This window comes from Manis pentadactyla, chromosome 1 (assembly GCF_030020395.1).
Source record: "Manis pentadactyla isolate mManPen7 chromosome 1, mManPen7.hap1, whole genome shotgun sequence".
Lineage (NCBI taxonomy): Eukaryota > Metazoa > Chordata > Mammalia > Pholidota > Manidae > Manis > Manis pentadactyla.
In genome coordinates, this window is record NC_080019.1 from 205,808,012 (window position 1) to 205,831,614 (window position 23,603).

Below are 23,603 nucleotides of genomic sequence, written 5' to 3' on the forward strand. Positions count from 1 at the left end.
AGCATTCCCTGGCCTTCTCTGCCCCTGGTCCCAACCCTGGGTCCCGAGGAAAGACTAATAAGGAAGCACTAGGACCAGTCTACCCATCGTCCAAAAACATAATCACCCTACAGTGTTCACAGAAAGGCAGGTGGCACTTAGAACGGGGTTGGGGGAGACGGGGCTGCGGGGAAGGGAGTCGGGGGGGATAGTGAAGCTGGAGTTATAAATCCTTTCACATATGGGTCTAAAGGGAAAGGTTGGCCAGGAGAGATCGGCTAGAACTTCAGATTCCAAAACCCCGGGGATCAGGCTCCCTGTGCAATCAAGAGCCCCTCCGCTCGCGCGTTCTCCCTGGAGAAGGGGAGGGGCCGTGGGAAGGCGTGGCACCGCTCCTGAGAAGCGCGGAACCTTTGTGCCAGAGGAGCGCGTTGCTGCCCGGAGGCTTCCGCGCCGCGGCGCCGCAGCCAGTCCGGCGCCGGAAGTGAGCTGTTCTGAGGCGCCGCCGAGAGCTGCCACGTCCGAGGCCGGGAACCGCCACCGCTGCAGCCATGGTGAGTGTTGGGGCCGGGGTTGCCGAGCGGGGTTCCGGCCACAGTCGCGGCCCTCCCTGGTTTCTTGACCGCGCTGGGGTTCAAGGCCCCGCTCAGCTCCCCCCTCCACCGCCTCATGGTCTGGGACTTTGCGGAAGGGGAGACCGGGGGAGGCCGCGGAACCACCCGGAATGCGCGGGCCGCGCCGCTGCCCGGCTCCTCCTTACTTCTCTCGCCCCAGCAATTGAAAATAAAACCAAAACACACCGTAGGAGCTGTTGTGTCCTGAGCCCTTTGTAAACTCAAGCGTTGTTCATAATCTCCGCCGACCAGCCCTGTGAAGTAGGTGCTGTTATTGCCAACATTTTACGAACGAGCAAGTGTGAGGTTCAGAGAGGTGAATGAAGCCCCTTGCGCAGCTGTAAGTGGCAAAGTGGATTCGAACCCTCTTATCTATTCCCTTCTACCACCTCTCCCAACATGTTTGTGGAAAATCCTTGCTCGGCGTAGGACCCCGCTCGCATTATGTGCACTTCAGGAAGCTGATGTTAAGGATGAGCTGAATGACAATGAAGGCAAGGGCTCAGTTTTTTAAATCTCTGTGGTGTCCCATTCCCTGCACACTCAGTGACTGACTGACTGACTGTATGAATAGGAACTACTGGATGAAGCATCTAATCTGAGCCTGCTGCAGAGTGGGGGGGTGAGGGGGCTCAGTAAACCATTGTTGTCAGGGAAATGGGCGTGCCTGGGGTCTTGAGGAAACCTGGTTGAAGTCCGCACGCTGGGTTTATTTCTTGCTCTAAAGGGGAATGTGTCTGCAATTACTCCTCTCTTTGGCCTTCTAGTCTTCAGGTGCTGGGTAGAGGTGGGGTCTTTTTAGGCTGTGACATTCAGCTCTCTCTAAATGAATTTTTAACTCATTAACTGGTTCTGAAGACCTGAATTGTTTTGAGGACTGCCTCTTACTACTTAAGAAGAACCAGCTCAAGGAAAGGGCTTTTTTTAAAAAGGAGCTTTAAAAAAAAAAAAGCACTTGTTTGGAATTATGGTTCGCCAGTCGTGGCTGGTGGATAAGAATGTTTAAAAATAAAATGCTGATTATCTCTAAGGTCTGTTGGTGACCTGGTGTGAAACTACCAGTAAACTTTCTTCCTAAACCTACTTAGCCTTCAGTCAGTGATTTAGGGATTTCAGTATAAAGACTACATTATGTTTTAAATAGGCAATTTAGAGTGGAAAGCTATGTATGCTGGGAGTTGGCAGGTGGGACTCATTTTCTAGATTGGCCTTTAACTAGATCGTGATTCTGGCAAGTGCTCTCTCTGGGCGGCAGTCAGTGCCTTATTCTGTCCGATTGGCCCTATTAACTCTGCCCTTCGTCCTTCCCAGTGCACATGTGAAAACACTTTGTAACCTGGATGGATTGGCCCTCATAGGAGACTTCTCTTTATCTACCTTCCTTGCCTTTGCAGACTGTGGGGGCCCACTTTTTAGGGAGTCTAGAATTTGATGGAAGAACATGTTCTTACTCGATGTGTACCTTTTGAACTGCTTTGCAGCCATCTTCTTCCAGTGTCCACCTTTGTGAAAAATCAAGTCAGACTATATCTTCAGGGCTTGTGCTGGAAAAAGATGAAATGGAGGATACAGTAGGAAATCTTAGTTCCAAACTGAAACCTCCTTTCAGTCCCTTTTCCATCCCAAGAGTTTTAAGAGAACAGTGGTCGGGCACTATCAGTTTTTGTTCATATATTTACTTATTTGTGCAGCAAGTAGTCACTGAGTTCCTTCTGATTGCAAAACACTTTGCTGGGTGACCAGAGGATTCAAAACTGTGGACAACACAGACCTCGGCACCAGGGGACTCACCTGGGGAAGAATCAGTTTAAAGTGTTGTAGACATCCAGTGTTGAAGATACTCAGAGTCCAGGTAGTTGGAGGATCTGGGAATCTTCAAGAATGGGGCTGCAATTTGAGCTGGACCTTGCACAATGGGTAAGAAGCTGTGTTGCAGCCCTATAGTCTGTGAAACCCTGGATCCCAGTAGGTGACAGTGTAGGAAGCACCCTCAGGAGAAACTTGAATCAATTCTCCAAGTGTTAGATATTAACTGTGTTATGTAAAAAGTGCCTGGAGCATGAGCGGCTCTGTAACCAAGAAGGGAAAACACCACCCATAGCTCTCTCGGTGACTCTTCATCCTCACCGGTAGCCAGGACTGCTTGCCATCCATGCTCTTTGCTCATGTTATTCTCTCTGCCTGGACTGTACATTTTTGCCTTGTGCCACCTGCCAGATTCCTCATCATCTAAGCCCCAGTTCATATCACCACCACCAGCCCTGAGGCTGCTGTAGCACATGTAAACCACCATTAAAGTATGTATCTTCCTATGTTAGGATTATTTATGTGTAAGCTTCTCAGGGCAAGAAGGACCTCATATTTGTATCTATGTCTCCCATTGCTGGCATGGTGCTTGGCAAAAAGAAGCTACCTCGAGTGAATGTTTACTGAACAAACAAATGAACAAATGCAGTCAGGAACTTCAGAAGTGGTCAGTGACATGGATGGAGCTAGAGGGTACTATGCCAGTGAAATAAGCCAGGCAGAGAAAGACAAGTACCAAATGATTTCACTCATATGTGGAGTATAAGAATGAAGAAAAACTGAAGGAACAAAACAGCAGCAGAATCACAGAACCCAAGAATGGACTAACAGTTACCAAAGGGAAAGGGACTGGGGAGGATGGGTGGGAAGGGAGGGATAAGGGTGGGGAAAAAGAAAGGGGGCATTACGATTAGCATGTATAGTGTTGTGGGGGTGTACGGGGAGGGCTGTACAACACAGAGAAGACAGGTGGTGATTATATAGCATCTTGCTACACAGATGGACAGTGACTGTAGTGGGGTGTGTGTGGGGGACTTGGTGAGGGGGGAACCTGGTAAACATAGTGTTCCTCATGTAATTGTAGATTAATGATAGCAAAAATCAATAAATAAAAATAAATAAATAAATAAGAAGTGGTCAGATTTAATGAGAGGATTCCATTCTAACTGCTGTCCATTTATGAATGATATCTTTGGTTCTAGGTGTCGGTAATTAACACGGTGGACACCTCCCATGAGGACATGATTGTAAGTATTCCTTTAGCCCTCCCTCTTGTACATGGGAATTTGTGGAAGAGAAGCATTTCTGGCTCTCGCATGAATCCTGTGTGGCTTTGCGGCTGTTGCCAGTCAGGCCGTTGCCTCAGGGTCAGTCTCCCAGCAGTGCGGTTGAGTTGGCAGAGCCATGGGAAGAGCCTGAGAACGGTTTGTAGCTCAAGGCCCTTAGTCCTCTGGCCAACAAAGTAACCTGCTCTGGGATGGAGGCTCAGTGGGTGCAGTGGTTTGACAATAGTCTTTCCACCTGTCTTCCTGCTGCTGCCACTTCTTAGCCCCATTGGAAAGGGAGCTAGAAGAGAGATCAGGAAGATGACTGAATACAAAACCAGAGGGCAGGCACCGTGAAAGCCTAAGGCAGAGCCGGGTTGTACCACAACAGACAGCAGGCTAGACAAAGCCCTTTGAACCCAAAGTCATTAACTCAGGGTGTTTCCTGGGAGGCAAACTCAGGGCTCAATATAAGAAAACAGGGCCATGGGAGATGGTTCAGAGGTTAAAGTCTTCAGCAGCAGAGATTCAGACCGCTTCATGCAGGGCCAAGCAGTCCAGGCAACCTTTGAACAAGACCCTGCTCCTTCAGCTTACAGCGTTTCATCCCAGGGTCCCTGCCCTCACGCCCTGCCTGCCAGTACTTGCTTTTGGGCTTCTGAGAGGTTGCCTGGTTTCGAAGTTGTATATATTCCCTCAAAGCAGTTGTATGTGGTCCAGCTGTAAGACCACACTTCTTTGGAGATAGCATGGTACCTCAGCTAAGAAGATCCAGTCTGAGATTCCCTAGGCAATCTCTTTTCTGAACCAGACACGATTTCCTCACAGCTAAAATGGGAAAAATAATGACTATGCTGCCTACTTGTGTGGGCTCATTTTGAGGAACAGAAGAGGCAAAGTAGTAATGACTAATGTCGGCATGCCAACTAAGTGTCAGACTCCAGGTGAATACTTGCCATTCAGTATCTCATTTAACCTTCAAAACAACCCTTGAAGCAGATGCCATCGTTAGTCCCATTTAAAGGTAAGGAAACTGAGGTTCAAGATTAGGTAATTTTTCCAAGGTTGCACAGCAGGTAAGCTAAGGAGACAGGATTTAAATCTCTTAGGTATGATGCCTTGCTTCCTCCCAAAGTATGTGAGAGCACCCTGCTGAGGGCTTCAGAAATCTATCTTGCAGAGAAATCTATCTTAACACCTTCATTCCTGCCTTCCAAGAAGCCAAGACCTGGAATAATGGGTGTAGGGTTGACGTCCAAAGAGGAATCAGAATGTTTTCCTTGGGTCAGGAGGTGAGGAAGGGATGTTGAAGCAGACAGAATGATCGCTTCTGTTGGCAGGGTGTAATTGCTCTGAAAACCCCACGAGTGATGGCTGATAGTTCCTGAAATCCCCAAGGCGAGACAGCTGAGGAAAGTGCTGTCTCTTGGAATAGACAGGGCCAGCAAACAGGAGGGGCCAGTATGTTCAGCAGGGTGGTCAGCATAGCAGCTCCAAGGAGCCATCGCCCAGGTGGACGAGGAGCTCTGGACAGGGCCCAGCCCTCAGTCTGGGTGGCCAGTCAACATCAAACAAGTCTGTTCGTCAGTGGTGGGACTAGACCTCAGCCGCATCTAAGGCTTGGGTGGAGAGCGGGTAATGGGCATACTACTAGGAGAAAGGTCAAGTAGAAACCCAGGAACAAAGGTGCACAAAGGATCCAGGGGCATGAGTGGAGGAAGGAGCCCAAATGTCTGAATGGAATCCTGTGCCAGATATGCATCGTGGCGGGCCTGATTGAGGCCTACAGGTAGTCAGGAGACCTGCTTTGGATCAGGGTTAGCCCTGGGTTCTGGGGCCTCGCTGAACATCTGGTGTCTTCCCCTGTAGCCTACAGAGCCTCAGGGCATGGGGCCTAAGGAAAGAGGAAGAAGAGGGAAGCTAGGCCAGCTTTTTTCCTCCCATACCCACCCTATGGGACAGGATGGAAAGGACTTCGGTGTATGTAAAGGGTCTATAAGCAGCTAGGTATGGTCTTTGTTGTCCCTTTTGGAAAGATGTTGAGACAAGTGAGAATGTTGACATGCTAGCTTCCTGCCTGATAGTGGTGGTTCTTTGAGGTTAGGTTAAATTCAGATAGATTTTGGTTCAAACTGGGCTCTGAGTCCTGATTACTGTCCTGCCCTGCCCCACCTGCCCCACCCAGCCTGCGGGCCTCCCAAGCTGTCCTCCCTTTGCAGCATGATGCACAGATGGACTACTATGGCACCCGCCTGGCCACCTGCTCATCAGACAGGTCCGTCAAAATCTTCGATGTGCGCAACGGAGGGCAGATCCTCATCGCTGACCTCAGGGGGTGAGTGCAGGCAACCCTGGGTGGGGAGTAGAAGAATGGCTGGGCTTCTTAGGCATGACAGGAAAGGCTGAGAGCCCAGGTCACACAGCCCTGCAGTACAGTTAGCAAAGAGGACACCCGAGTCCCACCTAGCTGCTTTCCTCAGCAGACTTGATCGAGGAGTGAATCCCAGCTCTGCCCCCCAAATGCCCACGAGAAGACCTTGGGTGAGAGAGTCAGTCGACTTCTTGGAACCCTCACCTACTCCCTGTCAAATGGGCTGATGGTGCTTCCCCACAGGTAGAGCCTCCCCACAGCAAGCCTTCAGTAGCTACTGCTATGTTCAAAGGTGGGAAACTACCTTTTATTTTTCTTGCAAGTTTAGCCAGCATCATCTCAAGTGCCACTCAGGATGGTAATGTAAGAATGTAGTAGTGATTCTATAAACCCCATAATTTTGCCAATTTCCTGTGGCAGGTATTGAGTGAATACAAACATGTTTGATTTACTCTTCTCCTGGCAATTTGATTCTTAAGATCCTGGCTTTCATTTTTCTGGCCATATCTTTAGTTCTTTCCCTCAGTTCACTGCCTTTCAAATAGATGGGGACTCTTTATCTGGGTTTCCAAGATCTCTAAGGTTCTGTGGATAGAATTCAGTGGAGAGTGAACTAGGGAAGGGAAAAAAAATCATATTTTTACTTTCAGTGACTCTGATATTTAACATTTCCACCGATTATGACTGTTAGCCAGAAATCACAGTAGTAGTGATGGTACCTGCCACTTTGTTACCAGAAGTCACAGATGTTTTCATATCACATTGTAGTGGTTGTAGCTGACTCACAGCAGCATTTATGCTCATCACTACTTGAATCTAGGTGATTAGACCTGCCACTGGAATTTGTTAATGTGTTAACAAAGAAGCACACAAGTCACGTATCACAAATTTTTCTTAAAAGTTTCCATGTTTCGGTATAGTTGGGTTTCCTTTATAATCCTAGCTGTGCATATTTTAGCCATTATTCTGAGAAGGGACTGTCGCCTTCACCAGACTGCACAGGAGAGATCAAGCCCCTGACAAGTAGCTGCTCAGTACATACTTGTTAACTGAACTAAAGGAGATGTAACTAAATGCTGTTTGGGGAGATGGGCCTAGAAGCACCCCTCTTCCTGAGTGTCAAGTATTGAGTGACTGAGGAGTCAGATGCCACTTTCCCTGGGCAGCAGCTCCTGGCCAGACAGAGAGTGCTAGGTTGAGGCTGGCTGCTGCCCCTGGCAGAGAAAAATCACATCTGCTGCCACTCAGTCCTTTCTGCTCTGCAATTCTCTTGTGCTTGAAGAATGTGAAATATTGAAGGGATAGAAAGTTCACACGCCCATTCTATTTTCCTCAGTTAAAACTATGCTAGTTGTAGGACACTTAAGTCAACTGAGCATTTCAGTAGCAGCTCCTTTGTAGGACCTGGGAATGTGCCGTTCTCCCAGCCAGAGGAAGGAGTAGGGGAGTATCTGCAGCCCCAGGGTGAAGGAGCAAACACAGAGCAGCAATAACAGCTAAGAGTCATGGAGTGCTTTTTTCCTTTCCTTGTACCAAGCACTAGTCTACACTCTTTACAAGAGTTATAAATATTTCCCCTCCTGACCACCCTATGAAAGAAGCCTTACTGATACCTCCATTAAGAGACTAAGGGGAGGACATGGTCTAACAAATGGGGAGTGGGTGTGCAGGAGCCTGGCCCATCACCTCTGTGCCGCACTGCCTCCTGTGTGGGAGGATGTCCGCCCTGCCCTGGGCCAGAGAGACGGCCCCAGACAGAGCCCAGCACCCGGTATGTGCTCAGGCAGCATTTACCCAGACGAAGGCATAATGACCAGAAAAGAAGAGAGAGGCATGCCTTTTGAGCAAACTAAAAGACTAATGAAAACTCTCTAAATGAAATGGATACTGCTGCAAGAAATTGACCATCTGGAAGAACGAAAAACAACTCACTCTGCAAATACTGAGCATTTGTGGGGCACTTAGCGGTTCTGCCAAGTTGGGACAGAGGCTCACTGAGGGTCCTGACTCACTTTCAGAGCCTCTGTGACTTCTCTGGGCTGCAGCATCCTCTCTGCCCAATAAAGGTCCCTTTATAAAGATGCCATTATACAGCTCTCCCTTCAGAAATTCTTAGGCTATTCTGTCTTGAGATACTGCATCTGCCTATCAAGGAAGCCATTCAGTTCTGTCCAAAGTAGGGGCTTGCAGGGCATGGCGGGTTCCTCTGGCCCGTCTGAGCAGCCTCTGGCCGTCTTCCCTTCCAGGCATGAGGGGCCTGTGTGGCAAGTGGCCTGGGCCCACCCCATGTATGGCAATATCCTGGCATCCTGCTCCTACGACCGGAAAGTCATTATCTGGAAAGAGGAAAATGGCACCTGGGAGAAGACACACGAGCACACAGGACATGACTCCTCGGGTAACACTATGGCAGGAGTGGGAGGGCGGGGGACCCTTGGGTGACAAAGGCCTCTGGCTACTGCTCTAGTTCCTTTCCCCTTGCGATGCTCCTTGTTTGTCCCTGGGGCTTCGGTTGGCTTTTCTGCTAGTCCACGGCAGAGGTAAGTCCTTCAGACCCTAAGCCAGTGCAGAGCAAAATGAGAAAAGCAAAGACAACACAGTGAGCTTCTTACAGACTTACTCACTATAACTATTCATCTTAATGGTTTATTCATTTAACTGTCTCAGGTTATTGTCCCTCCTGCTCTTTGTTAAGATAGACTTTAGTTAATGAAATTACAGTAGTAGGTGATGGGTTTTTTTTAATCTCCTTAATTGACAGAATTGCAGCCTCCCCCTGATGATCTGGCAATTTTATGTATGTGTATATGTATGTATGTATGTATTTTGATCTCTGAAATTTTAGTTGAGAAATTCAGTAAAACAGCAAATTTTGGAAATCAAACTCTGGTCACTGTGCCTCCCTCCTTTCTGCAGTGAACTCTGTGTGCTGGGCCCCCCATGACTATGGCCTGATCCTGGCCTGTGGGAGCTCGGATGGGGCCATCTCCCTACTGACCTACACCGGAGAGGGCCAGTGGGAAGTGAAGAAGATCAACAACGCTCACACGGTGAGTCTAGGCCCTGCCTGCATGCAGGGGATGACTCTGTCACTTTGCCTTGTGTCTCCTGTAGACCCCGCAGAGGGGTACAAGGGTCACTGCTCTGCTCTGTGCCAGTGGCAGCAGGGTGGGGGTGGGGAGCCAGTCAGATGTGCTTGTTAACCTGTTATCTCTGAAACCAGGCAGAGGCTGCATCCAAGGAGGCCAGGGTGCACCAGCCCCGTGCAGCCCTCGGCAGGGGTTGGCACTGGTTCCTCCTGGCAAGCTGACCAGCTGGGGAGAGACAGGGCCCTGCCAGGCAGCAGTAGCATCGCGCGGACCTACCACTTTTGCTGTGGACACCTGAGGTTGACGTGCCTTGCGGTGGTCATTGGGTCCCCCGAGAACTGATTGTTGTTGTAAAAAGCATCGTAAGATTTTAGTTCCCTGTACTTTGAGTTATTGAACATTAAGGTAGAAACAGTAAAAAAAGAAAGCACTGTGGACAGTTGGGAGGGGGGTGGGGAACACACATTTCTTGAACCCCAACTATGTGTCATGTAATCTTCGCAATTGTTTGTGAAGGAAAGAAGAAACTAACAAACATATAGATTTGCAAGGTAAAAGGTCCTATTCCCATTTCATGGTGAGGCAAATGAGGCTCAGAAGATAAATGATTTAGAGAAGGCACTGTGCTGGGGCAGAACCCTGGAATTTGTGTGCCTTCTCTCTGCACAGCCATTCTGGCTCTGAAGGCCCCATACACTTCTGGAATCTACCCAAAGGAAAACTTAAAGTGCATAGCTCCCAGCTTGACACTGTACTTACACAGGCTCTCAGATTTAGGGGATGCACAGCCTGCCCAGCCCTCGAGGCCCCAGGAGCCTCTCTCATGGTCTTGTTACTTGGGGCCTCAGGATCCCTGTCTGACTAACTTACAAAAATGAATAGACTGTGAGGTTTCTGGGAAAATGGTGGGGAGTGACTCCATAGTTTTTCAGGCTTTCCACATATCCATGTAAAAACCAACAGAGCAACTAGGTAGCAAACTCAAAACCTCATTTTATAAAAAAGTGGGTAACAAGGCATTTCCACAAATTCCAAAATAGCAGCAGAGAAGAATGAATCACAAACAACTACGGAACTGCATGGTATTGGTATCCTAGCAGGAGGAGGAAGGAAGCAGTAGGAGAAGAGTAACCCCAAAATAGTCAACAAGTATTTGCTAGAGACCTTAGCTGGCCAGTTTAAAGACAGCAGCTGAAACTGGGAGTTTTGTGTGTGTGTTTTGTTTCTAACCTTTTTTTATTATTAAGATAGAATTCACATACCATACAGTTCACCCTTTTTTTTAATACTTTTTTTAATTTTTAATTTTATTTTTCATTTATTTTATCTATTTATTTTTAAAATTTTGATATCATTACTTGAACAACATTATGGTTACTAGACTCCCCCTATTATCAAGTCCCCCCCACATACCCCATTACAGTCACTGTCCATCAGCGTAGTAAGATACTGTAGAATCATTACTTGTCTTCTCTGTATATACTGCCTTCCCCATGTCCCCACCCACCTACAGTATGTGTGCTAATCGTAATGCCCCATTTTCCCCCTTATCTCTCCCCAGTTCCTTTCCCTTTGGTAACTGTTAGTCCATTCTTGGGTTCTGTGAGTCTGCTGCTGTTTTGTTCCTTCAGTTTTTTCTTTGTTGTTATACTCCACAGACTAGTGAATCATTTGCTACTTGTCTTTCTATGCCTGGCTTATTTCACTGAGCATAATACCCTCTAGATCCATCCATGTTGTTGCAAATGGTATGATTTGTTTTCTTCTTATGGCTGAATAAGATTCCATTGTGTATATGTACCACATCTTCTTTATCCATTCATCTACTGATGGACACTTAGGTTGCTTCCATTTCTTGGCTATTGTAAATAGTGCTGTGATAAACATAGGGGTGCATATATCTTTTTCAAACTGGGCTGCTGCATTCTTAGGGTAAATTCCTAGAAGTGGAATTCCTGGGTCAACTGGTATTTCTATTTTGAGCTTTTTGAGGAACCTCCATACTGCTTTCTACAATGGTTGAACTAGTTTACATTCCCACCAGCTGTGTAGGAGGGTTCCCCTTTCTCCACAACCTCGCCAACATTTGTTGTTTGTCTTCTGAATGTTGGCCATCCTAACTGGTATGAGGTGATATCTCATTGTGGTTATAATTTGCATTTCCCTGATGATTAGCAATGTGGAGCATCTTTTCATGTGTCTGTTGGCCATCTGAATTTCTTCTCTGGAGAAGTGTCTGTTCAGATCCTGTGCCCATTTTTTGATTGGCTTATTTGCTTTTTGTTTGTTGAGGCATGTGAGCTCTTTATATATTTTGTATGTCAACCCTTTATCGAATCTGTCATTTATGAATATATTCTCCCATACTGTAGGATGCCTTTTCGTTCTACTGATGGTGTCTTTTGCTGTACAGAAGATTTTTAGTTTGATATAGTCCCACTTGTTCATTTTTGCTTTTGTTTCCCTTGCCCAGGGAGGTATGTTCATGAAGAAGTTGCTCATGTTTATGTCCAAGCGATTTTTGCCTATACTTTTTTCTAAGAGTTTTATGGTTTCATGACTTACATTCAGGTCTTTGATCCATTTGAGTTTACTTTTGTGTACGGGGTTAGACAATAATCCAGTTTCATTCTCTTACATGTAGCTGTCCAGTTTTGCCAACACCAGCTGAGGCTGTCATTTCCCCATTGCATATCCATGGCTCCTTTATCATACCTTAATTGACCATATATGCTTGGGTTTATATCTGGACTCTCTATTCTGTTTCACTGGTCTATGAGTCTGTTCTTGTGCCAGTGTCAAATTATCTTGATTACTGTGGCATTGTAGTAGAGCTTGAAGTTGGGGAGTGTAATTCCCCCTGCTTTATTCTTCCTCTTCAGGATTGCTTTGGCTTTTCGGGGTCTTTTGTGGTTCCATATGAATTTTAGAACTATTTGCTCTAGTTCATTGAAGAATGCTGTAGGTATTTTGATAGGGGTTGCATTGAATCTGTAGATTGCTTTAGGCAGGATGGCCATTTTGACATTATTAAGTCTTCCTAGCCAAGAGCATGGGATGAATCTCCTTTTTAGTGTCCTCTTTAATTTCTTTTAAGAGTGTCCCGTAGTTTTCAGGGTATAGGTCTTTCACTCCCTTGGTTAGGTTTATTTCTGGGTATTTTATTCTTTTTGATGAAATTGTGAATGGAATTGTTTTCCTGATTTCTCTTTCTGCTAGTTCATCATTAGTGTATAGGAATGCAACAGATTTCTGTGTATTTTGTATCCTGCAGCTTTGCTGAGTTCAGATATTAGAGTTAGTGGTTTTGGAGTGGATTCTTTAGAGTTTTTTATGTACAATATCATGTTATCTGCAGAGACAGTTTGACTTCTTCCTTGCCAATCTGGATGCCTTTTATTTCTTTGTGTGGTCTGATCGCCGACAGTTCACCATTTTTTAAAGTATATGGTTCTATAATTCTTAGTATATTCACGAAGGTACATAACCATCACCACCATCTAATTTCAAGAACTTTTTCATTACTGCAAAAAGAATCCCCATCAGCAGACCCTGTCTACCCCACCCATGGCAACCACAGCTCCTTTCTGTCTCTGTGGATTCGCCTATTCTGGACATCTCCTCTAAATGGAATTGTACAATACGTTGTCTTCTGTAACTGGCTTCTTTCATTTAGCATGTTTCCAGGGTTAATCCGTATCCTAGCATGTATCAGTGCTTTGTTCCTTTTTGTGGCTGAATAATATTCCATTATGTGAATAGACACATTTTTTAAGACATTCATTAGTTGAAGGACATTTTCAGTTATTGTGAGTGATATTGCTATGAATATTCATATACAAATTTTTGTGAGAATAGAATTGCTGAGTCATGTGGAAACTGTTTGACTTTGTGAGGTACTGCTAAATTGTTTTCTGATTTACTGCACCATTTTACATTCCTACAAGCAATGTATGAGGATTTCAGTTTTTCCACATCCTTGCCAACACTTGTCATGTCTTTTTCGTTATAGCCATCCAAGTGGGTGTGAAGTGGTATGTCATTGTGGTTTTGATTTGCATTTCTCTAATGATGTTGGGCAGCTTTATCTATTTTTTTCTCAATCATTTTCTCTCTCTTTTTTTTAAACATTTCCTCTTTTCCACATCCTATTTCTCTTCAGGCTTTATCTGCTGTGTTTATTTGCTCTTAAATTTCTTCTAATTTAGTCTTTATTTCTGAAATAGTTTTTATTTCTAATTCTTTGAGTTTTGTCACCTCATTTCTGAGTTTAAAAATTTTGATTTGTGCTGTTTTTTCAGGTCTTTTATTATTTTTAAAATATCTCTTAGCTTGCTTTGAAAGAGTGGGTGAGTTTGATTCTGTTTAGTGCACATGTCCTTCCTTCACTGCCTGTACAGATGTTTTCCTGTGTATTCTTTTCTTCTTCATAAGGGAATCTTTGTATGCTCTTTTACCTCTAGTAGTTTTCTGTTATTTTTATGTGAAATTAGTTTTCCTGATAAACTGATGTTAAGGAAAGCCTTTCTAAGTTATCGTGTAGCGTTAACAAATGTGACAGCTTGTTTTGGAGGGTTCCCAGCTCTGTTCCACTCCCTGACTCTGGTCTGCATCCTTTCTTTCTGTGTCCCTATCTTGCTCAATGTTCTCCTTGTGAGAGGCACTGCCATACAAGCAAGTTCTGGTGGGTTATCAGGGTCAAATTTTTTTTAATTAATTTTTTTATAGAGGTGAAATTCATATATCACAATTAACCATTATAAAGTGAAAATTTCATTGACATTTAATGTATTCAAAATGTGTAGCTACCACTTCTCTCTAGTTTCACTATTTTTACAGCATGCCAGTAAAACACTCATATCATTAAGTACTCATTGCCCCCTTACTCCTCCCCAGGTAACCATTCACATGCTTTTTTGTCTCTGTGGATTTGCCTGTTCTGGATATATCATATAAAAAGGATCACTTAATATGTGACCTTTTGTGTCTGGTTTCTTTCTTAGTGTAATGTTTTCAAACTTCATCCCAGTTGTAGGATGTATAAGCACTTGCTTACTTTTTATTTTTTTTAAGGTATTATTGACATATACTCTTATGAAGGTTTCACATGAAAAAACAATGTGGTTACTACATTCACCCATGTTACTGTGTCCCCGCCATACCCCATTGCAGTCGCTGTCCATCAGTGTAGTAAGATGCCACAGAGTCACTATTTGCCTTCTCTGTGCTACACTGTCTTCCCCATGATCCCCCCGCCACCATGTGTGCCAGTCACAATACCCCTGAATCCCCTTCTCCCTCCCTCTCCAACTGTCCTCCCCAGCCCCTCCCCTTTGGTAACCACTAGTTCATTCTTGGAGTCTCTGAATCTGCTGCTGTTTTGTTCCTTCAGTTTTGCTTCATTGTTATACTCCACAAATGAGTGAAATCGTTTGGTGTTTGTCTTTCTCCACCTGGCTTATTTCACTGACCATAATACCCTCCAGCTCCATCCATAGTTACAAATGGTAGGATTTATTTCTTATGGCTGAATAGTATCCCATTGTGTATACGTACGACATCTTCTTTATCCATTCATCTATTGATGGACACTTAGGTTGCTTCCATATCTTGGCTATTGTACATAGTGCTGCAATAAACATAGGGGTACATCTGTCTTGAATCTGAGAAATTATATCCTTTGGGTAAATTCCTAGGAGTGGAATCCTGGGTCAAATGGTATTTCTATTTTGATCTCTTTGAGGAACCTCCATACTGCTTTCCACAATAGTTGAACTAGCTTACGTTCCCACCAGCAGTGTAGGAGGGTTCCCCTTTCTCCACATCCTCTCCAGCATTGGTTGTTCCTAGTCTTTTCGATACTGGCCATCCTAACTGGTGTGAGGTGATATCTTATTGTGGTAATAATTTGCATTTCCCTGATAATTAGCCATGTGGAGCATCTTTTCATATGCCTGTTGGCCATCTGAATTTCTTTGGAAACTTGTCTGTTCATATCTGCCCATTTTTTAATCGGATTATTTGCTTTTTGGGTGTTGAGGCATGTGAGTTCTTTATATATATAATTTTGGATGTTAACCCCATATTGGATATGTCATTTACAAATATATTCTCCCATACTGTAGGATGGCTTTTTGTTCTGTTGATGTGTTCTTTGCTGTACAGAAGCTTTTTAGTTTGTTGTAGTCCCATTTGTTCATTTTTGCTTTTGTTTCCCTTGCTCGAGAAGTATTCAGAAAAAAGTTGCTCATGTTTATATTCAGGAGATTTTTGCCTATGTTTTCTTCTAAGAGTTTTATGGTTTCATGACTTATATTCAGGTCTGTGATCCATTTTGAGTTTACTTTTGTGTATGGGAATAGACAATAATCCAGTTTCGTTCTCTGACATGTAGCTGTCCAATTTTGCCAGCACCAGCTGTTGAAGAGGCTGTCATTTCCCCATTGTATGTCCATGGCTCCTTTATCGTATATTAATTGACCACATATGCTTGGGTTCATATCTGGTTGTAAGGGTCAGATTTCTGCAAGCCTTTATTCTTATGGTGGGCCCCTTGCACCCCATGGTATGATACAGTGCAAATCCCCTTCCTATCAGTTCTCCAAAGAAGATACACAAATGGCCAATAAGCACATGAAAAGATGCCCAACATCATTTGAGAAATGCAGCTGCAGTTGCAAGTCCCAGGCTGTTGCTTGTGCTTCTGACCCACAGGCTGCAGATTGGAGGTTCCAACTGTTAGGGGGGCATTGTTTGTTTTCCTTGGTTCTTGTCCGCTGCAAGAATTGAAGGGCAGAGACACAGTAGTGAAGCAGAGTAAAAGTTTTATTTAAAGTTACTTAAAGAGAGAAAAAGTGCAGGCAACCTCAGGGAGGAGAGGTGCCCTGAAAGTTTAGGCTTTATTTAAAGAGAGAAAGTGTACACTGAGAGAAAGGGGAATGTGGGCTACCTCAGAGAGAGAGAGAGGCATACTGAAAGATTGGGAAAAAGGTTTAAGGCAAAAGGTTACGCACTTAGAAAGTGCAAGCACCCGCAGAGAGAGGAGCACCTAAAGGTTTAGGGTCTGGGATGTTATAGGAGCAAAACTTAAAGGGGAGTGTGGACTTGTTTGTTAAGTGGTCCCAGAATGTTCATCTTAGAGCAGTAAATTTTTTGTGTTAAATTAAAAGAAGAAACTTAATGTCTTATCAGATTCCCTCCCAGGATAGCAGTTTCTGTCTGGAAGCAGATCAATCAAAACTTGTCTGCCTTGCCTCCAAAGTGGGCCGAGCTATTGTCTGATTAAAATGCAATCTTAGCTTTAAGATAGAATTCTTCTTGAGTAAGCTGGGCCTTTTAGCAGTTGCTAATTTATACACTGAAAACATACCCTATGCTGGATACTTTTCTTTGTCTGGGGAGTATTCAATATTCCAAGTCAAGTTCCTCCTGGCCTTCTGAGCTTTGTATTTTTAACTGGTTAACTCTTTGGCTTTACTGGCCTTAATGCCCACCCCACTCTACCAACGTCTAGTTTTGTAGACGTTTATCTGCACATTGTTACGTTGTTCTGACTGTAATTATCCTGTTTTGCTTCTTCTGAAGGCCCTCACCCTACTCTGTCTAAAACAACAGTCCCTGTCTCAAAAAGTGTCTTCATTGACATAACAAGAAAGCCATTTCACCTTTTTTTAAATTGAAGTATCATTGATATACAATCTTAGTTTCAAATGTAGAATACAGTGCTTCACCAGTTACCCATATTAAATCCTCACCCCCTCTACTGTGGTTACTCTATCAACGTAAATGTTACAGAATCATTGATTGTATTCTTCATGCTATACTATCATCCCCATGAGCAACTTATATTGTGATTGCGAATTATTGTGCCCCTTTATTCCCCTCAGCCTACCTACCCGACCCCTCCCCCTTGGTAACCACTAGTCACTTCTCTATGAGACTACTACTGTTTTTTTCATTTTGTTTTGCTTTGTTTTTATATCCATAAATATGTGAAATCGTATGGTATTTGTCTTTTTCCGCCTGGATAGCCATTTGTGAAGAAAATGGAAATTTCTGACCAGGAGTCCCACTTGGCCTTAATAGCTCCCATTGTGTATATATAAGAGCCTGCTTTGCATGCTTATGATAGCGTCAGGATGTTTACCTGTGACAGAGCTGCTGATCAGTCACTGAGAGTACAGGCCCTGGGGAGGGGTGGAGAGGAAATACCTATGCCCGTGTTCCTTGTATGTAATTGGTCTGGTGTCCGCCAGTCACAAGAGACCCGCCCAGGAGTTCCTCCTGGCGCTACGGGTGGGGAAGTAGAGGCCACCGGGAGTGCAGGGAGAGAGTGGGGAGCAAGCAGTGGGATCAGGGGCTTGGAGAGCGGAGAAGGGGAAGCCTGGTGGGAGAACTAGGAGAGAACAGAGGCTGGTGGAAGGAAGCCAGAGCAGATGGGAGACTGAGACCTGCCATGAGAATCAAACCCCCTTTAAAGCCCCCAGCTTCTTGCCCTAGCCTTTATTCAGTCTCATCCAATTCATAGAGAACTTGTCCCAGGCGGGAAACCTCCTACTCCAGGAGCAACACCATTTCACCTTTATGGCTCTGAAGTGTTTTTCAGGAACCGTGGATGAAGACCAAATATTTCTGAGGAATTTATTTGGTCTCTGAATGACCAAATATGTATTTCTTATAACTCATTATATCACAGTCTCCATCTCTGTAGAAATGAATTTTAAAATTATACTGGGTGCAACAAATTAAAAGTATATACAATGATTCCATTGTTATAAATTTCTAGAATAAGTAAACTGTTAAAAAACAAAGTTCATCCAAGTAAATCTGAAGATCTAATTGGCTTTATTAAGCAATTAATGAATCAGGCAGCATCCCTTCTAGCAAGTAGAGATACTTCAAAGGGCAACAGAAAGGGAGAGGATTTTAAAGGCAGGACAAGGAAGTCAAACAGAAAGAGGCTTGTTTTGGGTGAGCTTGTTACCTGGCTGAGTTGGTTCTTCTCCGTTCTTGTCTCCAAAACAAAGAATTGAAAGGCAGAGACAAAATAATGAAGCACAGCAAAAGTTTTATTTGAATACACTCTAAGGGAGCAGTGGGCCAGAGTCAGGGTAGACAAAGGCCCCATCTCTTAGCCGAAAGGCCTTTAGATTACGTTCTGGCGAGGAGGCGCCTCTGACAACGGGTTAGTGGATTGACAGGTCCATCTGTATAGCCATTCTTATCAGTGTGCATGTCTTTCCCATGATGAGGTATGATTTAGACAGTTCTTATTTCTGTTTGGTTGTGCCCACATTGGGATCTGGTTGGGACCTTTGTTGTCTCACGTGGGCCCCCCTCCATGGGCAGAATTTGGGCAGTTTTTCCTTTGAACCTTATCTGGGAGGTTTTTTATTTTGAACCTTATTTTCTCTTCCCTGGCTGCTCATGTCTATTTACCTCATGTTCATTCCTAACAAGGTCACCTTCGTCTGGGAACAAAAGGGCCTTTTTTGTTTTTTAAGGTATTGATATACAGTCTTACAAAGATTTCACGTGAGAAATATTATAGTTATTACATTTATACATATTATCAAGTCCCCCTCACACACACACCCCATTGCAGTCACTGTCCATCAGCATAGTAAGATACTATAGAGTCACTACTTGTCTGTGCTATACTGCCTTCCCCGTGACCCCCCCACCTTATGTGTGCTAATCATAATGCCCCTTAATCCCCTTCTCCCTGTGTATTAATTTTGTATCCTTCAACTTTGCCAAGTTGAGTTACTAGTTCTAGTAGTTTTGGGGATAGATTCCTTAGGGTTTTTTATGTACAATATCATGTCATCTGCAAACAGTGACAGTTTAATTTCTTCCTTACCAGTCTGAATGCAGTTAATTTCTTTGTGTTGTCTTTTTGCTGTGGCTAGGACCTCCAGTTCTATGTTGAAGAAAAGTGAGGAGAGTGGGCATCTTTGTCTCATTCCCAATCTTAGAGGAAAAGCTTTCAGCTTTTTGCTGATCAGTGTGATGTTGGCTGTGGGTTTGTCATATATGGCCTTTATTATGTTGAGGTACTTGCCCTCTATACCCATTTTGTTGAGAGTTTTTATCATGAATGGATGTTGAATTTTGTTGAATGCTTTTTCAGCATCTATGGAGATGATCATGTGATTTTTGTCCTTTTTGTTGATGTGGTGTTATGATGTTAATGGCTTTTTAATATTGTACCATCCTTGCATCCCTGGAATAAATCATGCTTGATCGTGATGGAGAATCTTTTTGATGTGTTTTTGAATTGGGTTTGCTAATATTTTGTTGAGTATTTTTGCATCTATGTTCATCAGGGATATTGGTCTGTAATTTTCTGTTTTTGTGGTGTCTTTGTCTGGTTTTGGTATTAGAGTAATGCTGACCTCACAGAATGAGTTTGGAAGTATTCCCTCCTTTTCTGCTTTCTGGAAAACTTTAAGGAGGATGTACATTAAGTCTTCTCTAAATGTTTGAAAATTCATCAGTGAAGCCATCTATCTGGTCCAGGGGTTTTGTTCTTAGGTAGTTTTTTATTACCAATTCAATTTCATTGCTGATAATTGGTCTGTTCAGATTTTCTGTTTCTTCCTGAGTCAGCCTTGAAAGATTGACTTTTTCTAGAAAGATGTCCATTTCTTCTAGGTTATCCAATTTGTTAGCATATAATTTTTCATAGTATTCTCTAATAATTCTTTGTATTTCTGTGGTGTCTGTAGTGATTTTTCCTTTCTCATTTCTGATTCTGTTTATGTGTATACTTGCTTTTTTTCTTGATAAGTCTGGCTAGGGGTTTATCTGTTTTGTTTATTTTCTCAAAGGATCAGCTCCAGGTTTCATTGGTTCTTTTTATTCTTCTCAATTTTATTTATTTCTCATCTAATCTTTATCATATCCCTCCTTCTACTGACTTTGGGCCTCATAAGTTCTTCTTTTTCTAGTTTCATTAATCATGAGTTTAGACTGTTCATTTGGGATTGTTCTTCTTTCTTGAGGTAAGCCTGTATTGCTATATACTTTCCTCTTAGAACTGGTTTCACTGCATCCCACAGATTTTGCATTGTTGAGTTGTTGTTTCATTTGTCTCATATTTTGCTTGCTTTCTGTTTTTATTTGGCCACTGATCCATTAATTAGGAGCATGTTGTTAAGCCTCCATGTATTTGTGGGCTTTTTTGTTTTCTTTGCATAATTTCTAGTTTCACCTTTGTGTTCTGAGAAGTTGGTTGATACAATTTCAATCCTTCTGAATTTACTGAGGCTCTTTTTGTGGCCTAGTATATGATCTATTCTGGAAAATGTTCCATGTGCACTTGAGAAGAATGTGTATCCTGCTGCTTTTGGGTGTAGAGTTCTGTAGATAGATGTCTGTTAGGTCCATCTGTTCTAATGAGTTGCTCAGTGCCTCGGTCTCCTTATTTTCTGTCTGGTTGATCTGTCCTTTGGACTGAGTGGTGTGTTGAAGTCTCCCAAAATGAATGCATTGCATTCTATTTCCCCCTTTAATTCTGTTAGTATTTGTTTCACATATATAGGTGCTCCTATGTTGGGTGCATAGATATTTATAATGGTTATATCCTCTTGTTGGACTGACCCCTTTGTCATTATGTAATGTCCTCCTTTGTCTCTTGTGACTTTCTTTGTTTTGAAGTCTGTTTTGTCTGATACATGTACTGCAACTCCTGCTTTTTTCTCCCTGTTATTTGCATGAAATATCTTTTTCCATCCCTTCACTTTTAGTCTGTGTGTGTCTTTGGGTTTGAAGTAAGTCTCTTGTAAGCCGCATATAGACAAGTCTTTGTTTTCCTTATCCATTCTGTAACTATGTCTTTTGATTGGTGCATTCAGTCCATTTATATTTAGGGTGATTATCAATAGATATGTACTTATTGCCATTGCAGCCTTTAGATTTGTGTTTATCAAAGGTTCAGGGCAGCTTTTTTATTATCTAACAGTCTTACTTAACTCACTTAATTGTGCTATTTCAAACACAGTCTAAAGGTTCTTTTTTTTCTTCCTCCTCCCCTCTTTATATATTAGGGTATCATATTCTATACTCTTTGTGTATCCCTTGACTGACTTTGTGGGTAGTTGATTTAATTTTGCATTTGCTTAGTAATTAATTTGTCTCTGTCATTTACTGTGGTTTTGTTTTCTCTGGTGACAGCTATTTAGCCTTAGGTGCACTTCCCATAAATAGCAGTTCCTCCAAAATAATATGGTTTGTGGGAGGTAAATTCCCTCAACTTTTGTTCATCTGGAAATTAATTCCTTCTTCAAATTTAAATGATAATCTTGGCTGGTAGAGTATTCTTCATTGGAGGCCCTTCTGCTTCATTGTATCATGCCACTCCCTTCTGGCCTGTAAGGCTTCCGCTGAGAAGTACGATGATAGTCTGATGGGTTTTCCTTTGTATGTGATTTGTTTTGTCTCTCTGGCTGGTTTTAAAACTCTGTCCTTGTCCTTGATCTTTGTCATTTTACTTATTGTATGTCTTGGTGTTGTCTTCGTTGGGTCCCCTGTGTTGGAGATCTGTGCACCTCCATAGCCTGAGAGAGAATTTCCTTCCCCAGATTGGGAAGTTTTCAGCAATTATTTCCTCAAAGACACTTTCTATCCCCCTCTCTCTCTTCTTCATCTGGTATCCCTATAATAAGAATATTGTTCTGTTTGGATTGGTCGCACAGTTCTCTTAATATTCTTTCATTCCTAAAGATCTTTTTTTCTTTCTCTGCCTCAGCTTCTTTGTTTTCCTGTTCTCTAATTTCTATTTCATTTACTGTCACCACCTCATCTTAACTGCTTTTAAATCCCTCCATTTTATGTTTCATTTCAGACACTGTATTTTTCAAAGTTTCTGTCTCTTTCTTGATGTCCTCCCTGAGGTCTTGAATAGTTTTGTAGCTCCATGAGCATGTTTATGATTTTTATTTTGAAATCTTTATCAGGAAGATTGGTGATTTCAGTTTCATTTAGCCCTCTTTCTGGTGTTTGAGGGATTCTGGTTTGTACCAGATTCTTTTGCTGTTTCGTATTTCTCATGATTCCTATGGACTAATAACTTTGTGTAGGTGGTAACCTCTAGTGCCCAGAAGCTCTACTCTCTGGAGGTGCCCCACCCCTGGAGCAATGGTGAGGGTCACAGGTGAGTGGTGCCAATGCCTGTTGGGATGAAAGAGGTCTTTCTTGCTTCCCAGCTGCAGTGCCTGCCTCCACTGCCAGGGCTAGTGGGCCAAGCATGCAGGGAGGAGCCTCTGTGTTATGACCTTGCCATATGCAGGGCCACCCTCTGGCTGGCCTGGCGTAATGGCAGGGGCAGCAGGTTTGTGAACCTGTGCTGGCTGGGAGAAAGGAGCAGCAGGCTGCGTATTGCAGTGGGGGCACCTCAGTGCTGTGTTGCCAGGGAGGAGGATGGATCACCTTAAGCTCCTGAACGTTCCCAACCTGCTGGGCAATGTAGGCCGGGACGATTTTGTCCACCTGTCCTTTCTCCTGAGAAGCAAACTCTGTGTAATCCTTTCCCCTTTCACGCCCTTCTTGCTATTGGGAAGTCTTTCAAAGTGCCCTCCTTTTGTCCTGGAGCAGCTGGTTGTGGGCACCTTTTCTCCACAGCAGCTGGAATCTCAGTCTCTCCAAGTATTCCACCTGGCTTTGCTTTCCAACCCTGCTAATCTCCAGAGCACCATGTAATGTGGGTTCATGCTCCTGGAGCAGATCTCCAGGTGTGGGTGTTCAGTAGTCCTGGGCTTCTACTCCCTCCCTGCTCTGTTTTTCTTCCTCCAGCCTGTGAGCTAGGGTGTGGGGGAGGGCTTGGGTCCCACCAGACTGGGGCTTTGATACTTTAACGCTTTTCCATGCGGTCTTCTATTTTCCCCAGATGTAGGCAGTCTGTTGCAGTCTTCTTTCCGGTTGCTTTTTCAAGATTAGTTGTATTTTTGTGATATATGTGGTTTTGGGAGGAGGTTTCAGCCTTACTTCTCATGCCGCCATCTTTTCTTCCAGGATATAGTCTTGAAATACAGTTGCTTACTAAAGAAACCAGAGCCCTTGAAAAAATGGCTGCTCCCAGGCCCGAGGCAGTAAGTGTACCAGATGAGCCTGGACATCTTGTTGTACCAGATAGAAAAGAAATGATCAAAGACATGTGTTGACATGCTAGAGTTATAGCAAAGGAGCCAACTTGAACAGGCTCCTGCCACATATGGGCAGTTTGAGTGTCAAAAATGAGAATACTTGCAGTAAACTGAAATCCAGCAAATATGCTTTAATCCACAAGTTCATGATATTTAAGACATAATCAGTCATCTTTGGAGAATGACAGGGAAGCAGTCAGAAAGAGTCAAGCATTTCTTCTGCCTTTTCTATATGGTCCTTACCCCCAGGGAAACAAATATTAATGAAGAAAATTATCCCTGACTAGAGTATTCTGTGTAATAAATGAAAGAAATGAATAAAATCACAGTATCAC

At 43.5% G+C, this 23,603-nt stretch overlaps 1 protein-coding gene across 2 annotated transcripts in view; it reads left to right on the forward strand.

The window, feature by feature from the left end:
* The first annotated feature begins 424 nt into the window (after positions 1 to 424).
* SEC13 (SEC13 homolog, nuclear pore and COPII coat complex component) overlaps positions 425 to 23,603 on the forward strand; it is a 35,647-nt gene continuing 12,468 nt past the window's right edge. Inside the window, exons 1-5 of one of the 2 annotated variants that reach the window (XM_036923454.2) lie at positions 425 to 533; positions 3,602 to 3,646; positions 5,884 to 5,999; positions 8,282 to 8,433; positions 8,952 to 9,085. In XM_036923454.2, the coding sequence (XP_036779349.2) occupies positions 531 to 533; positions 3,602 to 3,646; positions 5,884 to 5,999; positions 8,282 to 8,433; positions 8,952 to 9,085 (450 nt within the window). In that variant the 5' untranslated portion in view covers positions 425 to 530. Of the gene's footprint in view, positions 534 to 3,601; positions 3,647 to 5,849; positions 6,000 to 8,281; positions 8,434 to 8,951; positions 9,086 to 23,603 lie in introns of those variants that run through there. The other variant, XM_036923455.2, reaches the window with a different exon arrangement.